Source organism: Danio rerio, chromosome 21 (assembly GCF_052040795.2).
Source record: "Danio rerio strain M-AB ecotype USA chromosome 21, GRCz13ab, whole genome shotgun sequence".
NCBI lineage: Eukaryota > Metazoa > Chordata > Actinopteri > Cypriniformes > Danionidae > Danio > Danio rerio.
Window position 1 is genome coordinate 38,599,644 of NC_141041.1, and position 19,039 is coordinate 38,618,682.

At 34.4% G+C, this 19,039-nt stretch overlaps 1 protein-coding gene across 17 annotated transcripts in view; it reads left to right on the forward strand.

Annotated features, from left to right (window-relative positions):
* clint1b (clathrin interactor 1b) overlaps window positions 1–19,039 on the forward strand; it is a 100,378-nt gene that overhangs the window by 53,128 nt on the left and 28,211 nt on the right. For all 17 annotated transcript variants that reach the window (XR_015520529.1, XR_015520528.1, XR_015520530.1 and 14 more), the window contains exons 2-6: window positions 1,839–1,943; window positions 2,789–2,885; window positions 3,217–3,325; window positions 5,536–5,706; window positions 9,665–9,845. Coding sequence is in view for 14 of the 17 variants with exons in the window: in XM_087301757.1 (XP_087157883.1) it covers window positions 1,839–1,943; window positions 2,789–2,885; window positions 3,217–3,325; window positions 5,536–5,706; window positions 9,665–9,845 (663 nt within the window). In the remaining 3 variants the exon portion in view is untranslated. The remainder of the gene's footprint in view (window positions 1–1,838; window positions 1,944–2,788; window positions 2,886–3,216; window positions 3,326–5,535; window positions 5,707–9,664; window positions 9,846–19,039) is intronic.

The window sequence follows — 19,039 nt, forward strand, 5'->3', positions numbered from 1 at the left end:
TTAAGTTTCGTTTTCATTTTCTCTCTGTGAGAGCTTATCTGGATCACGTGTGGATTAACAGTGTACGCGACGCTCGACAACAATAACTTGCATGTCTAAGGGGGATTATTGTTTACCTGAGAGCTGTTCTCATCTGCAAACGCTGAGATCCGGATTCCGGATGTAGTCTTCTCTTCATAAAGACGTGGCTCTAGTTGCTGGTGATTGTCCTGTCTCTACAGATTTGGTAAGTGAGCGACCAGTGCTCTTTGTATATTCAGTTTGTTCGTATCGAATTAAGGTAACTATTGCACTGAGTGCAAACATGTTAGCACCGCATTTTGTGACCGGAATAACACACGCGGCTTTCTGACGTTACCTGTCGTGTGCATCTAAGTTTCCGGGAAATGCAGAGTTTTTTTTTCTGTCATTCGCCGTGCGGTATCAAACATTGCATGAAAAATACACGCTTAGAGCAGATCCTCGAATCAAATATCTCGTTTGTCGCGAGGGGCATGAATGAATTCCCTGAATGAAAGAGCCAAACTGCAGTTAAAGTCCACCATTTAATAATTTGGCAAATAATTCCACTACAGATGTCCATGTAGGTGAAAACACCATCAATTTCTCCTGTGTGTGTATTTTGACTGAAACTCGCGCGTGCCCAAATAGACACTCCCACACCCTCCCACTTTAGTTCCTCCGACACTCCCCCCTAAACAGAGCTGGACACCCCCACTTTTCTGACTTTTTCCAAAGTGGAGGTGTGAAAACACCCTGCTGAAACGAGGGGGTTTCATGGCCCTTTAATGTTCGGCTCTGCTCTGTACCTGTGTATGGCAGGTTGGAACTCTTCATCTTCTGATTCTGAATCTGAGCCCATTTGCAGAGGAATTTTTAACAGCAATCACAGATTTTATCAGATAGATTAAGATAACTGATGTGAATTTCAAGAAAAAACAAAACCATGAGAAATTTTGGGTATCTTTTAAAGCAAAATCCTTTAATAGGAACTCGACATTGAGCTCTGGCATTCAATAATAAAAAAAAAAAAAAAAAAAAAAACATTTGAACTACTGCAGCCATGCACTTAGTTTAAATACATTTGTACTGGCAGTGATACATATGGGAGGGGACAAACCTAAGCAAAGCATGCAAATTAAGTGCTAGGGTCAGCAAGGTATAAGACATTTACCCAGCTCTTAACTCATCAGCATAATACCTATTTACATGTATAGGTGTTATTTCTTTTGAGACCTCACCCCATAGCTCATCCACTGACCACTATGCCAAAGACAAAGGCACAGTCGTTGGGACCCTGCCTTTAGCATGTACATCACTTTGGCTTAGCCTGTGTTTAGGAAGGCAATAGATTTGAATTTTTCTCACACCTGGGCTGCTATAGTTTAAAAAAAAAAAAAAAGAATATATTTTTTAGATATATAAATTTAAGATTAATTTATATTTCCACAGAACAATCATATAAAGAGAAGTGGATGCAAATCCGCTTACAGCTGCTTCAAATATATGCCACAAGAGGATAGTTTAGCAAAAAAACAAAAAAGCATGATCTTCATGCTATATGTTATATGAAACATTGTTATATACATACATTGAAATATTCACTTTTTTTTTTTTCTTACCAGTTTTGAACATTGAGGCACTATTAGACGTCATGGTCCAAAAAGTCAGATTGTGCACCATTGTTGTATCTATAAGGAATTTAGTCTCTAAAACAGATCCAAAATACAAACCCATTGATCAAAACTAGATACTCTAGACATTTTTACTATTATTTTGCTGTCATTTGTGTTTGATTGTGATTGTCTGATATATATTTATGGTTCTCTTTTTTTTAGCACCAATGTTGTTATGAACTACTCTGAGATTGAGTCCAAGGTACGAGAAGCCACCAATGATGACCCCTGGGGCCCATCAGGCCAGCTCATGGGTGAGATTGCCAAGTAAGTCCATTGCCTATTTGTTGGGGCTGTTATGTTCCCCTTAGGGCCTACTCACACTCGTTTGTAAAGTGTGAGTGCTCTGAATAAGGCTCAGGCACGGTTCACTTGGCCGGCCCTGGCCCGGTTGGAAGAAGTGTGCCAGAGCATGTGGGTGCAAAACGTGTCTGAGCCCGAAACTGAAAGCGGGACGTGACTTTTAAGGGACCTTTTCATATGGATTAATTAATCATTCTTACTGTTCAATGATCGCAAACTGCTGTAGTTTATTAAAGATGCAAACCCCTTACTGCAGTGCCCCACAGCTGCACCTTCAGCAAACCTCCTAATTCCTGCAGCACGAGAACTTGTATTGGTTGTTTATGAGCGTCAAAAGTGGCTGATTTGTTCGGTAAAATATATGACTGCGTGTCTTCGCATCCCAAACCACTGAAACAAAAGGCATCTCCACTGTGCTGAACGAGAGCGCTTACTGAACAGCGCATCATCGATGACGTAAGCATGCCCAGGCCCGAATGTAATAATGTAATGTGAGTGCGGGCCATCAGGGGAGGCGGGAGGGGGGACAAGCATGCTTTGGCCGGGTTCAAGGCAACTGTACATAGTGTGAGTACGCCCTTATTCTTCAAGTGTTCAGCCACTCTGTTCAGTCAGAGCATTTAGGGGGACTACTGCATAATTACTTTTTCTCATTGATCCCCTGTAAAAATGGCATGTTGAAACATTTCAGAATTACTTTTAAATTAAGATTAATTTAATCAACTAATTTATTACAATACAAATTTATTAATAAAACCTATGATTTACTTTGTGCAAATTGTGACTAATCCTTCTTGTTCATGCTACAGATCTACATTTATGTATGAGCAATTTCCTGAAGTTATGAACATGCTTTGGACTAGAATGCTGAAAGACAACAAGAAAAATTGGAGGAGAGTTTACAAGGTACATGATGCTGTTCATGTTACATTTTGATTTAAACTTTTAAGTGAATATAAACATTTGATTAAATTTAGTTTACCTTTATTTACATTTAGTCAAAGATCTACAGATTCGTTGGCCTTGCTGATATGTTGATCTATTGCTCATAATCATTCGCAAATAAATATTTGTTTCATGTTGTCACACTGCACAATGTATCAAAGCTTCATACCATATTCAGAAGCCCCAGATATGCTTTAAAAAACTTACTAAAACAATTTGAAGATTTTTTTTAAGGTTGTTATACAGACCAATTTTTATTCAAAGCTAACATTTCACCATTTCATGTGTGCAGGCCTTGTTACTGTTAGCTTACCTCATCAGAAATGGTTCAGAGCGGGTGGTTACCAGTGCCAGAGAACATATCTATGACCTACGCTCTTTGGAAAATTATCATTTTGTAGGTAAGTTTAAATGGATAAAATTGTTACAGAAACTAGTGTTTTCTTAAGTTTCTTTGATAAGAATTAGTGAATAATGAAGCAGCACATAAACAGCAGATGCTGCAACCTCGTTATCGGTCAAGCTCCGTGCAAGCTCCGTCTTTAAAGGGCCATGAAACCCCCGTTTCAGTAGGGTGTTTTCACACCTCTAGATTGGAAAAAGTCAGGAAAGTGGGTGTGTCTAGCTCTGTTTAGGTAGGACTGTCAGGGGAGGGAAAGTGGGAAGGATTTAAATAAAAATGGGATTTTCCATTTAGGCACACGCCAATTTTCACAGAGGCAAAACAAACACACAGACGCAGGGCAGGGACTGTGTTTAATGACAATATTGTGCAATGTGCAATATTTCACACCGCTCGTCGTATAAGAGAAAAAAAACCTCTGCATTTCTCTGTAACTCAGATGCACTCGGTAGGTCAGAAAGCCGTGTGTGTAGACTATTCTGTCACGAAATGCGGCGAAAATTCAACATGACGGTCGGTAATAGTTTGCTTGCAGTGTTTACATGTTTACACTCGGAGAGCAGCATTTACAGCAGATCTTTCAGACCATAATATTGTAGTGACATTAATGTACTGTAAACTTTAGTAACTTAGAAATCATTTTGACTAAGGTCTGTCTTTAAACACTGAAAGAGTACTGCTGACGATATGAACTATAACTTTGCCATCTGAATGAACAAAGAAAGGGCACTGAACGCACTCACTTACCAAATCTGTAGAGACAGGACAATCAACACCTACTGGAGCCACGTCTTTTTAAAAAGGAGACAAGCAGCAAGTCCAGATTTCATCATTTCCAGATGCGAAAAGCTCTCGAGTAAAAAAATGTTCCGTTCAAACGCATTCTGCTACGGGTCGCGTGCACTGATCAACACTTGAGTCCAGTTGCGCTCTAATAGCTGAAAAATGAAAACAACCTTTGTTGCAGCACATTATAAAAGCAACACTGGCGACCTGTATCTCCAAACAATTCTTCGTCTTTTTCCACTTGTTTTGGCAACACAATGTGTCGTCTCTCTACCATCTTAACACTGTTTCAGGTAAAACAGTCTTCAAAGCTATCATGCATATTAATGAAGTTGCACCGCATACACAATAGAGCGCGCTGATTGGTTTGAACCAAGTCTTACTCATAAATGAATGCAGCACACTCAGGGACCTCACAAGGTAATGCCAGGTACAGACGACTAGTCTACATGCTTTATTGCACAATAAGATCTCATAGTTAAATATATGTCCTAATAGTGTTTTTAGGAGTGTGGGACACATATATGACTGTCAACTGCTCAAAAAATGTGTTATGGTGTTTCATGACTCTTGAAAGCTATCTCACACTGTGATTTATTTATTTATTTTATTATTATTTTTTAATTATTATTTTTTTGTTTGTAATCCTGAATGATTGTAGTATGTCAGACTGCATGAACATGACTTCCATGTCACACTGTAAGAGCTCAGATGTCAGACTGAACGATAATAAAGACACGAAAGAAACATGGACAGGAAAGAAAACTCCCTGGAGTTTGATGTCATCCACCTGTCACACTTTCACTATTCAGCATTCTGTAATGATTTCTTACAGCAAACATAAACTGTCGGTAGCAGCAATTTTGCACACAGTTTGCTCTAATTACTAAACCAGGAAAATCTTCTGACATTGCCAGAATTTCATTGGAGAAAAATCTGATCGTAACAAACATTAAGCTGTCTGTGTCAAACCAACGATCAAAGATTTTAGCCTAGGATTTCAGGAATATTTTAGGATTTCCCTAATTTGTCTCAGATGACAAAATCGTAGCTGAAATCTCACAGTGCGAGCAGGGCTTTATTCAGATTTTTTTTTTTTAATAAAAAAAATTGTGGCTTTTCAGAAAAGATTCCTTTATTACCTATATATCATAGGTTTGTTAGTCACTCAGAGGATTCCTAAAAATCAGTGTTGTTTTCATTTCAATATTAGGACCGATAGATTTGTTTATACGTTCTAAATTATTAATTCATTTTCATTGCACAATAAATGTTTTTTTTTTTTTTGGCAATCTACCAAGACTTTTAAATACTGATTTTTTTTATTTATTTTATTTTATTTATTTTATTTATTTTTTTTGTGGGGTCACATTTTGACACTTGCTCTTTTGGGTTAATGATAGCTCTTTTCTGTGTTGCTAGATGAAAATGGGAAGGACCAAGGAATTAACGTACGACAGAAGGTAAAAGAAATGGTAGAGTTTGTTCAGGATGATGACCGGTTACGTGAGGAGAGGAAGAAAGCCAAGAAGAATAAAGACAAATATATTGGCGTTTCTTCTGACAACATGGGAAGCTCCAGACAAAGTAACTGTAAGTAATCAGCTATAGCAAATATGATTGTTGTTAAGTGTGAAAGTTAATTAGTTCTCAATATGTCTCCATATATATCAATATTAGCTCAAATATGTTGGCTATTTGGCTATTTACTAAAAAAGTGTTCTCAGACAAGTTTCCCTGATTTTCTTGCTTTTTTCTTTTAGAATTTGCTGTTTATTTCTTTTTTTTTTTTTAATAATTACTTTTTTTAATTACCAAAATGTGTTTGGATGTTTTAGCAATTGGTCCAGGTGTGCCAGAGCGTCATTGGGCTTTGGCGCGGTACGCATGCAGTTTGAGTGCAAAGCCGCGACGTCTCTTTTAAGAAACTGTTTCATATAAATTATTCACTCATTGTTTATTTTCAATGAATACGAACTGTCATAGTTTTTTAAAGATGCCAAACTCTCGCTGCACGACAGCTGCACTTTTAGGAAACCTCTTAATACGTGCAGCACAAGGACTTTTATGATTATTTATGAGCATCAAAAGTGGTCAATCTTTTCGTCAAAGTATTTGACTGCTTGTTACTGCATCCCAACCAACCAAAAATAATACAAAACGATATAACTAACGCAATCTCCACAGTGCTAAGCAAGACCACTTCTTTCTGTTAAACTGAACAGTCACATCATCGGACTGACAATTTAGCCCAATTCACCTGCACCACATGTCCTTGGACTGTGGAGGAAGCCAGAGCACCCAGAGGAAACCCACGCGAACGCAGGGAGAACATGCAAACTTCACACAGAAATGCCAACTGACCCAGCCGTGCTCAAACCAGCAACCTACTAGCTGTGAGGCGACAGCACTACTTACTGCGCCACTGCATTGCCCTGCAAAAATGTAAAATAAAATAAAAATCCTTTTTAATCTCTAAAATTGTCTGCAAGGTACGTGGTACGTTGTTTTAATTTTTTTGTTTAATTTTGTTTTTAATAGTAGTATATAATTTCCCTGTATTATTCTTAAAGGTGTTTAAATCCAAGAAAGGAATTTGTGTGAACGAAAAATCCAAACTAAATCTTAAATTTGCATTAGGGGTGTTTACAAATGCATAAAAGTCCCTCAAATCTGCCTCTGATCCAGACCATGTCAAAATTACAAAAACTATGTATCTACCCCACCAAACAATACACCTTAAACATGGGTTTGAATCAGAATATACAAATTTCTTTATCCATAATCCCAAGAATAGGTTTGCATAATTCGGAGCAAAACTGGCTCCCATAGCTGTTCCCCTAATTTGTTTGTGAAATTGGTCTTGAAATAAGAAAACATTATTTTTCAATGTCCATTCAGCCAACTGTAGCATAAAACACCCTGGGGTGTTTTTTTTTTGTTTTGTTTTTTTTTCCATAAGGGCGATCTCTTTTCTAGGTAGTATAACAATGCTTCAGAGCGCCCCTTATGATATGTATTTGTACACAAGGATTCAAAATTCATAGTTACCAATATACTCAGCACATATTCAGCATGTTTCATTTCTTTAATAGTGTTCAATTCATGATTTGTGTCTTGAATATAAGAAGGCAGATCTTAAACAATTGGTTTTATAAAATAGTCTGTGATAGATTCATTCCCACTAGTTAATTAGGTTTACCTGGTGGATTTTCTACGTTTATGTATTTTGGGCAGCATATAGTAGGAAATAGTAGCTAGTAGAAATTCTAGGTTCTTTAGACAACAGAAAATCATACTCATTCTGTGCAACCCATTCTTCAGTTTTAGCCTGTGTCAGTATATCAATCAGTTCAGTTATTGTCTTTTTTGTTGGATCAAATTTCAAAAGTTGGTAATACTCACAGTTCTTTAGTTGTTGTAAGACTTCTTTAATGTACTCATCTCTGTTCCATTCTGCAACAGCACCACCTTTGCCTGCTCTTGATTACAAGATTGCCATTATTTGAATACCTATCCAAAGCATTGATTTCTACTTAAAAAAAAGATTATATATATATATATATATATATATATATATATATATATATATATATATATATGTGTATATATATATATGTGTATGTGTATATATATATATATATATATATATATATATATATATGTATATATATATATATGTATGTATATATATATATATATATATATATATATATATATATATATATATATATATATATATATGTATATATATATATATATATATGTATATATATATATATATATGTATATATATATATATATATATATATATATATATATATATATATATATATATATATATATATATGTATATGTATATATGTATATGTATATATATATATATATATATATATATGTATATATATATATATATATATATATATATATATATATATATATATATATATGTATATATATATATATATATATGTATATATATATATATATATATATATATATATATATATATATATATATATATATATATATATATATGTATATATATATATATATATATGTATATATATATATATATATATATATATATATATATATATATATATATATATATATTTTTTTTTTTTTTTTTTTTTTTTTTTCTTGTTGGACACTTTTTGTAGAACAGGTTCAATGTCGAACTGGAAACACATTGTGTACACATGCCTCATCAAATACATCTTTTAAAATTGGGGCAAATATATCCATGTAATCTTTATAATTTTCAACAGGTAACTCATCCAACCCTGCTGATTTCCTGTTCCACATACCAGTTTAAAAAGTGAGAACTGCGAGTGTGAGGGAAGATAGGATGAAACAGTGGAGGAATAGTGTGTGGAGTACAGAGAGCGCAGATTGCATCTAAAAGAGACATGTTGAGAGAGTGGCTGTGTGGTTGTGAGAAGCAGTATGCCGAAATTAATACTGAAGTGGTCTGAATAATGTGTTGATGAATTGTTCCACCTCCTTTACTGAAATTGCAATTGTTACCTTTCCAGATGAATCTCATTTTGCATGCTATCGTCATCAAATTTAAAATATTAACTCATGAAATTCTTTGCTTTCAAGTCATATTTTTTCTAGGACATTACATTAATGTTTGCCTGTGTTTGTATATGAAAAACAAATATTGAACTCAATACATTTTTTTTCCTCATGACTTCATAATGTATAACTTTTCATATTTTTTAACATGTAACTTCTCCTTTCACCACAGTAAAGCTCAAAGTGTCTTCTTTCCAATGATACATAATTTGTGTTTGTAGCTTACTGGAGTCAGGAACTGTTACTTATTAAAGTTAGGTATGTGTAAATCCTCAAAATTGAGTGCTGGCTAATAGGTTAAGCTATTTTTTTGCGATAGTCTACAGAACAAACCATTGTTATACAATAACTTGCCTAATTACCCTATCCTGCCTAGCTGACCTAATTAACCTAGTTAAGCCTTTATATGTCACTTTAAGCTTTATAGAAGTGTCTTGAAAAATATCTAGTAAAATATTATTTACTGTTATCATGGCAAAGACAAAATAAATCAGTTATTAGAAATGAATTATTAAAATTATTATGTTTGAAAATGTGTTGAAACAAACCTTTAAAAAACTGTTAAACAAAATCTAGGAAAAAAAATAAACTGGGATCTATATCTATAGATAGGTGTGTGTGTGTGTGTGTGTGTGTGTGTGTGTGTGTGTGTGTGTGTGTGTGTGTGTGTGTGTGTGTGTGTGTGTGTGTGTGTGTGTGTGTGTGTTTGTGTGTGTTTGTGTGTGTGTGCGTGCGTGCGTGTTTGTGTGTGTGTGCGTGCGTGCGTGTTTGTGTGTGTGTGCGTGCGTGCGTGCGTGTGTGTGTTTGAGGAAATAAATGAATTTAATCCATTCTGAATAAGGCTGTAACCAAAAATGTGGAAAAAGTGAATACTTTCTGGATGCACTGTGTGTATATGTATGAATCTGAACAATTAAATATGTAAAGTACATTCAGCACCTAAATATTTCTGTATTCACATTCTTAGCTGGAGAAAGGTTTGATGCTGAATCCAAAAGCAAATGGGATGAAGACTGGGATAAAAATAAGAGCAGCTTCCCCTTCAGTGAAAAACTTGGAGAGATCGGTGACAAAATTGGAAGCACCATTGATGACACCATCAGTAAATTCCGGAAGAAGGAGAAAGATGACTCACCAGACCACATCAGGTAGATTACAACATTATTTTTAGTTAATAAAATTGACAAAGCAAAAATAAAAAAATCTATGAAACTGAAGTTCCATGCAGAATGATCGATCTGTTATTATGAACAATGTTCTACCATAGATCAGAGTGTAAAAAATGCAGAATAAATACTACCAGTCAGTCAGCTTTAAGAAAGCTTATTAACCAGCAAATGTCACGAGAGAGAAGTAAGCAAAAAAGCAAAAAATAGCCTTGTATGGGTTTTAAATTTTTATATTTATATTTTGATATACAGTAGGTGAGAGTTCAAAGTGACTATTACCGCCGCGTCATATACCGCCGCCGTTTGAAATGGGAGCCGCTTTGTTTTTAGTGTATGACCGCAGTTTGTGAATGAGCCGCCAGGGGGCGCAAAGGGACGGGATGCGAACCGACAGAAATAGCCCACACAGCAGCCTTAAATATGCTATTGTGCTTGTAAATGAGATTAAACAATAAGTCAAAGCCTTATAATTCCTTTATTAATCATTTAAAATTTGTTAACACGATTTATTGTTATTCTAAACTTTTTAAGTGCAAAGAGGATTCTTTTTGAAAAATAGAATTGAAGAAGTTAAAGACAACTAATATGAAAGCACAAACATTCAGTACAAATATTCTAAGTATGCCTAAATTAAAAAATTAAAGCAGTCTTTTAGCCTATATGTAAAGAGATTTTCAGTGTTTGCTATTTTGGTAGGACTAACACAAGACCTTTTCATTTATGTTTTAATTGACCTTTTTTTTACATTTTCGTTGTTGATTATATTTTACTATTTAATTTTATGTCACAATTATTGTACATAATAATAAACGAATAATGAAGAATAATAAAAATAGGCCTTATGTATTTAAGGACATGTGGTGAAACACTAAGAAACGGTCAGGCGCATGGTCTAAAGAGCTTAGTTGAATACTGCTTCATAAAATAATTTTGCCGCAGGACATATCTCGCAGGTTTATTTTTAATAATTTTCAGTAATTTTTTTTGTTTTTTTTTACTTAATGGCCCAGTATGTTTTGTATTTTAATTTCAATTTCAGTCACCTTGCATATGCATTTGAAATATAATGTGCGCATAACCGCGGAAAGAAAAAAAAACTGTCAATGGTTAGAGCTAATTCATCAAAATTAGCTATATTAAAATACAGCATGTAAGTTAATACAGGCAGAGTGTGAACAAACTCAAGGCTTAGATATGCGCTTGCCTTTTAATGCATTTAAAAAGATTTGCAGCCTTTTTATAGGCTACAGGCGACTATGGTGTATAATGTTTCTTTTATTATTTTTTATTTTGTATGGTAAAGAACAATGCACTGTATGTTATTAATATAAACTTAGGTTAAAATTTACTATTGATAAACGTGACTTACCTCAATCAGATCACTTAAAGTATAATAAAATAATGTTAACGTCAATGTTCTTCTTTAAAGGAAAATTGTTGTTTTGTTTTTTTACTTAATGGATCAGTATGTTTTGTATTTTAATTTTAATTTCAGTCACCTTACATATGCATATGAAATATAGGCTAATGCGCGCATAACCGCGAAAAAAGAAGAAAAAGCTGTCAAAGGTTTGGCCAGTGTGTTTTTTGTCTAATAAATGATATATATTTTTTTTTTACTTTAAAACTTTAAAACAGATTGCTATTTTTCTAATGACATATAATCTAATAAATTTGTATTTTAATAATTTCTCTTGTTTGAATTTTTTAACTGCACTTTTTAGGAAATATTTTAGTACATCAAAAAGTGTGGTTATAATGACATCTGACTGGCTAATCCAGCAAAAAAGTCACTAAAATGTAGTATTTAAATCTCATAGTTAAATGGAAACTGAGGCGTATAACTGCAAAAAGGTCCACTTGAGAAAAAAAGAACCATCCCTTTCACCAGGCTGGCAACGGGCCTCATGTGTGCGCATGAGTCGATATGTTGCCTTTTTATAGTCTACATGCTACTATGATGTATAATAATGTTGTTATTGTTGTTTTGTCTGGTAACCTTAGGCTAAAACTTATAATTCATAAACGTGTTAGAAATAAAGCATGAAAAACACGTTAAAAACTATTTCTTTTGCGTATAATTGGGAAAAAACAGTCATACAGTTGGTTAAGAGGATATATTTATTCTGAGGAAAAAAAGCAAATAGAAATACAAAAATAACTGAATGTTTTCTTTTAAGTTGTCTCTAATACTGAAGACGTCGGTGGGCGCTAACAGAGGTTCGTGTGGACCGTAGAAATTCCTTCACTCTGTCCTTTATGCGTTTGCTGTCAGCGCTGGTCAGGTATATATATATATATATATATATATATATATATATATATATATATATATATATATATATATATATATATTAATAAACTTCACAGCCACAAATATAAATAACACAACTTGTACTAAAACTGGGCGAGGATTTGAAAGAATACGATGCTTGTTATATAATTTAAAATGTTTTTCCTCTTGTCCTATTTCTGAGATCAACGATCTCAATCTTATGGCTCATTCTTCACGAATATAGAATTAAAATAATGGCACGTTAGGTTTATTGTGCATCCCGCGGGTGCAACCAACAAGGGTTGTGCATTTTAGTTTAACTTTTTGAGCGTTATAAGCAGTTCGGTGTTAGTTTTTATATAAATATATCAAGCCGAAACTAAACAGCGCATTATCTCCGCCTCCTCGTTCATAACCAGCTGGACACGCTACTAAAGCAAGCAGGAGAGATAGCCTACTCCGTCATTCATAATCTTAGCTGATGTATCCGAGTCGAAAGAATATATTAAAGAGGAATGTTCTTTTAACAGTCCCGATACGTTTAATCTTTTTATTTTTTATTTTTTTACTTTTTTTCCTGTCATTTCTCTTCATCAAATTATTTTTTAAGCTGCTTGATTATGTTAAAACAGAAAGCAGAGCCCGTCAATTGAGAGCGATGCATGTCATGTGTTGCATAATTGCCTTTTTTCCTGTGCGTGCGTGATCAATTTCTGATCCTTTTTTGCTCGGGCTCTCACACACAACCTTTATGTCTACTGTGTCTTTAATATGGTGTGTAGATTATTATGCGTTATTGAAACATCAAGGGGGACGCAGCAAAGTAACTTATAAATTAAAATTGTATTATTTTATGCAACAGCCTTACATTTAAAACGGAAACATAAGGGCGATTATAAGCAAAAAGACCTCAAGGCTAGATGTTTTCTTTCCCTTTTTTATTTATTTGTTTATTTTGGCGCATGTGTGCGATAGGAAAACTAGTGTAATTAGGCAAGCCATCTTTCCCAGACTCGGGGCAAATTCCGCCTTTCCTTTCACTCCGTTCCGAAGCCCCAGCTGGCCCTCCTGCCATCCACTGCGTAAAACATATGCTGGATAAGTTGACCGTTCATTCCGCTGTGGCGATCACAGACTAATAAAGGGACTAAACCGAAAAGAAAATGAACGAACGAATGAATGAATAAATTAATAATAATAAAATAAAAATAAGGTAATAATCTTTAAACACAAATGACGCGTAAGCGGCCTTTTTATTTTTAGAGATGGTACATTTGAATTGCCTCTTCCCACTTCCCCCACCTCAAAATTGAAAGTTGAAAAGAGAACTATAGCTCATTTACACCTTGATGTCTTAGCCTCAATAGCAAAGAGCATAGCCCATTTACACCTCAACACAGAGCAAGTTTAGCGGAAGAATGTCAAATCAGAATCACGCAGATGAAGCACACCAGCTACTACTTTCATGAAACTATTAAATGTGTATTGTCATAAATTTGCTTATTTGCAGCAGCTTTTTTTCGCGCAACAGAATTGCGGCGTTGGGAAGCCGTCAATGAATAAAAACAGGGTCAATAGTGAAATCGGCTTTTCATTGTATCCCTATTACCTATGTCAGTGCATTGAAGGCCTTTTATGGTGTCATCACGATAGAATAGCCTAAGTTATAAATAATTTAAAGAACAAATTTATAAAAACTCACATTACATAAATAAACAATTAAAAATATGTTTAGGTTGTCTTTATTTAATTGCCCTCGTGATGATGGTGTGCTTTATCGTTTTACTTATAACGTGATTCAAATGATGGATCTACAGAGAAACTAGGGGTTTTGGGAAACATGCATCACTATATCCTTTTTTTCCCCAAACAGTGCATAGTTCAGCCGCAAGTTACTGTAGCCTACGTTTTTTTTTGGGAAAGCGCCCCATGTCCGCTAGTGCCGCGCGCCTCTTTCTCTGGGCAAAAAGGAGTTGATTTTTTAAATATTAAATATATAGATTAATTAAATATTCAGCAAAAGAGACATTTATTTGATATTTTACTATGCATTTCATCTGATAGGCAAATATTTATAGCTTAATTAAACACATATTGTCAAAACCCACACATAGGCCTATTGTATGAAAATGAAAAGGGCATTTTTTGTTATTATTAGACATTACTATTTGTTATTTGTTGCCTAAGCTATTTTCACATTTTCACATTTGAGGTGCTTTATTGGCATGACAAGTAACTGTACATTCGTTTTGCCAAAGCAGTGCAGCGTCGCGTCTCACAAACAAGACAGTGCAAAAAGGGTAGTAGTGCAAACAAATATGAAAATAACATAATAAAAAAATGATTTATAAAAATAAAAATAGAATAAAAAAAATAAATATATAATAATAAAAATAAAAATAGATTTTTGATAACATTAAACAGTATAAAGGTAATAATAGTAGCCTATTATCAAAAGTAGGTCCACATAAAGAGTTCCAGCCTGTGTGTTGGAGACAGGAACGGGTGGTTGAACACACAGCAGCACACACACTCCCCCAGTAAGATGGGTTCTGTTCGACAGGGACTCAAATTGTTTTGTATGTGTTGGATTATCGGGTTGAATTTCTCCTGGATCTCGGAGCAGGCCCGTGGCATGTGCAGGATAAATTTTTTGAAGAGCGAGGGGGGGGTTTGGGGGTTGTTGTTGCGCGCGTACTGAAGAGCGGTGTTGAAGCGGTGTTGTCGCACGCGTACTCAAGAGAGGTGTTGTCGCGCGCCTACTGAAGGGCGGGACCGAGGGTGTGCCGCGTCGGGGGGGCACTTTTGATCATTTTGGAAGGGCACTTTCTATCCAAGACTAAAAAAGGCATGTGCACTGCACAGGTTGAGCCCTATGTGCTCGTGCCTGTCTCGGAGTATTTAGTGCACTTAGTTAGGATATGCAGCTCCGTCTCAATCAGCTGCTGAGGGCACAGCCGCTTCCCCACCGGCAGCCATGTTTTTTTTTGTGCCAGCCCGTCTCTACGGCTGGCTGATGTCCGCTGCCCGCTTCTAACATGTTAGAAAATACTGCAAATCAAGCTGTCGGTATCTCCCCGCGGTTGAAATTGTTCGTTATTCGAAAAAAATATATAAATATCAGTGCGCAAGCTTTCTAGATTTATTTTAGGCCTATATTCAGCTGTTTTAATCTTGCAATTCTGATAACTTTTAGAGATAATGTCTGTTTTTATCAACTTGTCTGTCATTTATTTCTCATTTGCTACTTATTTTATTAATTTGTTGATGTTAATATACTACATATAGTCTTGAATATGCATCTAAAATCCTTTGGCATTCAAATTTGCTTTGAACTTGAAAGAGAGAAAGAATCTGATTTTACCCGTCAGAGCACATTGCATATGCCTTTTTTTAAATAACATTTATTTAACAAATATTTTAGCACATCGAAAGTAATTAAATTACCTGTCTTTTGATTAAAACCTTTATGCAAAAAGATCAGAAAAAAAGGCAATATATGCGACATGACATCGCTCTCATGCCACGATTTGAGGATAAATTCGCTTTTAGGTGCTGCTTTGAATAAAATAAAACTATTAAAAAGCACATTAAAGACACTCATAAAATAAAACATTAATAAAGGAGTATCTTATGAAAAAACACCAATTGTCGGGCTCTGCTTTCGGTTTTAAAAGAATCAAGCAGCTTTAAAAATATAATTTGCTGAAGAGAAATGACAGGGGAAAAAGATTAAACATATCGGCACTGTAAAAAGAACATTCCTCTTTGATATATTCTTTCGACTCCGACACATCAGCTAAGATTATGAACGACGGAGTGTCTCTCCTGCTTCAGTAGCGTGTCCCGCTGGTTATAAACGAGGAGGCGGAGAGAATGCGCTGCTTAGTTTCGGCTCGATATATTTAATTAAAAACTAACACCGAGCTGCTTATAACGCTCAAAAAAGTTAAACTAAAATGCACAACTCTTGTTGGTTGCACCTGCGGGATGCACAATGATCCTAACGCGCCATTATTTTAATTCTATATTCGTGAAGAATGAGCCAACCGCATATGCTAAGTCAGTCCTGTTGGTCGGGACTCTCTGCTTTATAACTTATTAGTTTATTACAATAATCACACTTAGCTTTGCCATCGTTCTTCACCACATATAGCCACTCAACACATCTTGCGGTCCATCTTTAATGTTTAGATTTTTGAAGGTGCTATTGATGTTTTGAGAAAAAAAATTAATAGTACTGAAACTAAATTATTAAAAATAAACTTGCGGGACTTCGTTTATGTCCTGCGGCAACATTATTTTTATTACACTTTAAGTGATCTGCTTGAGGTAGGTCACGTTTATCAATGGTAAGTTTTAGCCTAAGTTTACATCAATAACATAATGTGCATTGTCCTTTACCATACAAAAAAAGTAAAAAAAAAAAAACATTTATTTATATTTTAAATGCACTAAAAAGCAAGCGCATATCTTAGCCTTGAGTTTGTTCACACTCTGCCTGTATTAACATAAATGCTGTATTTTAATATAGCTAATTTTGATTAGCTTTAACTGACAGCCTTTTCTTCTTTTTCCGCGGTTATGCGGCATTATATTTCACACGCATATGCAAGGTGACTGAATATGAAATTAAAATACAAAACTTACTGAGCCATTAAGTAAAAAAACAAAACAAAACAGTTATACTTTAAAGCAGAACATTGACGTTTTGAAATAAAAAAACGCAACTGAAACTAAATTATTAAAAATAAACCTGCCAGACTTAATTTATGTCCTATTTTCATTATTTATTTATTTTCATTATTCGTTTATTATTATGTACTGAAACATAAAATGAGATAGTAAAATATAATCAACAACGAAAATGTAAATAAAAACGTAAATTAAAAACATAAATGAAAATATCTTGTCTTAGTCCTATCAAAATAGCAAACTACATCTCTCTATATTTAGACTAAAAGACTGCTTTATTTATTTAATTATTTATTTATTTATTTATTTATTTATTTAAGACTACTTATTTGTACTGAATGTTTATGCTTTCACTTTAGTTGTCTTTCATTTCTTCAGTTCTATTTTCCAAAACGAATCCTCTTTGCACTTAAAAAGTTCACAATAAACCAGGTAAACAAATTTTAAATGTAAGTTGAGGTGATCGCAAGTTCACAACTGTGAGGTGATGTGCTCTACTGGCAGGATAATCTATATTATTTTGCTGTTTTTCATATGCGCACGTTTAAGATTTGAGATAATAACATTGCCATGATAGTCAAAGAAATCAAAACATTATTTTCACCCCAACGCAATTTAATCGGGCACTGAAGGCTAATAACTTAATTCTTATATTTGCTTTTTGACTTCTCATCATGTCTTTTCTACAGCATAGTATAGTGTAAGAGCATGTCTATTACCAGAAAAAACTAAATTAAAATTATATTTTAATTGAACACATCACATCACACACAGTAAGCTACGCCTACAGAACAGTCTGTTTAGCATTGTGAAAAGGCAAAGCTGAATATCTGTGGTTAAAGTGCCACCCAGCGGTCAAATGCTGCTGGCGCATCAAGTACCGCCGTCGCCGCGGTATGAATGGCGGCACAAGGAACACATTGAAGTAGTAACATCTGTATATCAGTAATATAACACAATTATTGCTGTTTTCTCAAAAGCAGAATATTGTATTCTAGAGCTGCACAAAATATTTCAGCAGCAAATTATAATATTTGTAGTTTTTGCAAAAAATTAATTGTATTAAATTATTTAAATGGTGAAGAACATGCAGTGTTTTGTTTGTTATTCAGTGTATGTAAATGAATACTTTAAGACTGCTCATATTTTATTTGTATCGTTGCTCTGTTGTATTTATCTATACTTTTAATATGTTTATTACATTTATTGGAGATGCACTCTCCTACAAATTCATTCATCTTTATCTTTTGATCTTTATGTCTATAGTGCTTTTACAAAGTAGATTGTGTCAAGGCAACTAAACTTAGAAGTTCCAGTAAATTGATGTTTTGTCTTTATTTTTGTAGTGCTTTTATGATGCACATTGTGTCAAAACAGCTTACCATAGATGAAGAAAATAGAATAAAAGCCACTTTGTAGAACATTCCAGCATTTAAGGCAGACAGGAGAGAAGTCGTACAACTGTTTTAGTTCCAGTTAGATTAAAACTGATTCAGTTCTATTTAATAAAGATTTCACTGCTGAAGTTCAGTTCAGTTTAAAATGTAACTGCTAAAGAGCAGGCCTTAAACAAGCAAGCCAGTCCAGTTAGATTAAGTTCCAGTTAGTTCCAGTTAGTTCCAGTTAGATTAAAACTGATTCAGTTCTATTTAATAAAGATTTCACTGCTGAAGTTCAGTTCAGTTTAATTAAAATGTGACTGCTGAAGAGCAGGCCTTAAGCAAGCTAGCCAGTCCAAAGGATCCAAAACATCAATTTATAAAAAAAAAATGGGGAGAAATTAGGCGCAGTCTGGTTTTATAACATTTTAAAAGCACTGAAATCAGACAACGTATCTCAGTTAAGGTCAGATCAATTTTAGGCATTCTGTGAGAAAATGGAATTAAGCATCTAAAAGCAAGCCTAACGGGCCCAAGTAAATTGATCGTAAAAAATGCCTCTATCATGAAACATTTTCTAATTGCAGTCAGAATGACATGACTGGCAAAGAGAGTGACCTGAATGGAGAGAGTCAGGCATGATAGGAAGTTTGTTGTTATTAGAGAATGCCTAGTAGTGTAAAGATGCCTTTTGAAAACCTAGTGTATATAATTTAATTTGATACAAATCTGTTTAGACAGTCAAGACATAACAATTAAGAATTATTTCAAGTCAAGTCAAGCCGTATTGTCATTCTACTACACGTCAGAACATACAGTTGAGT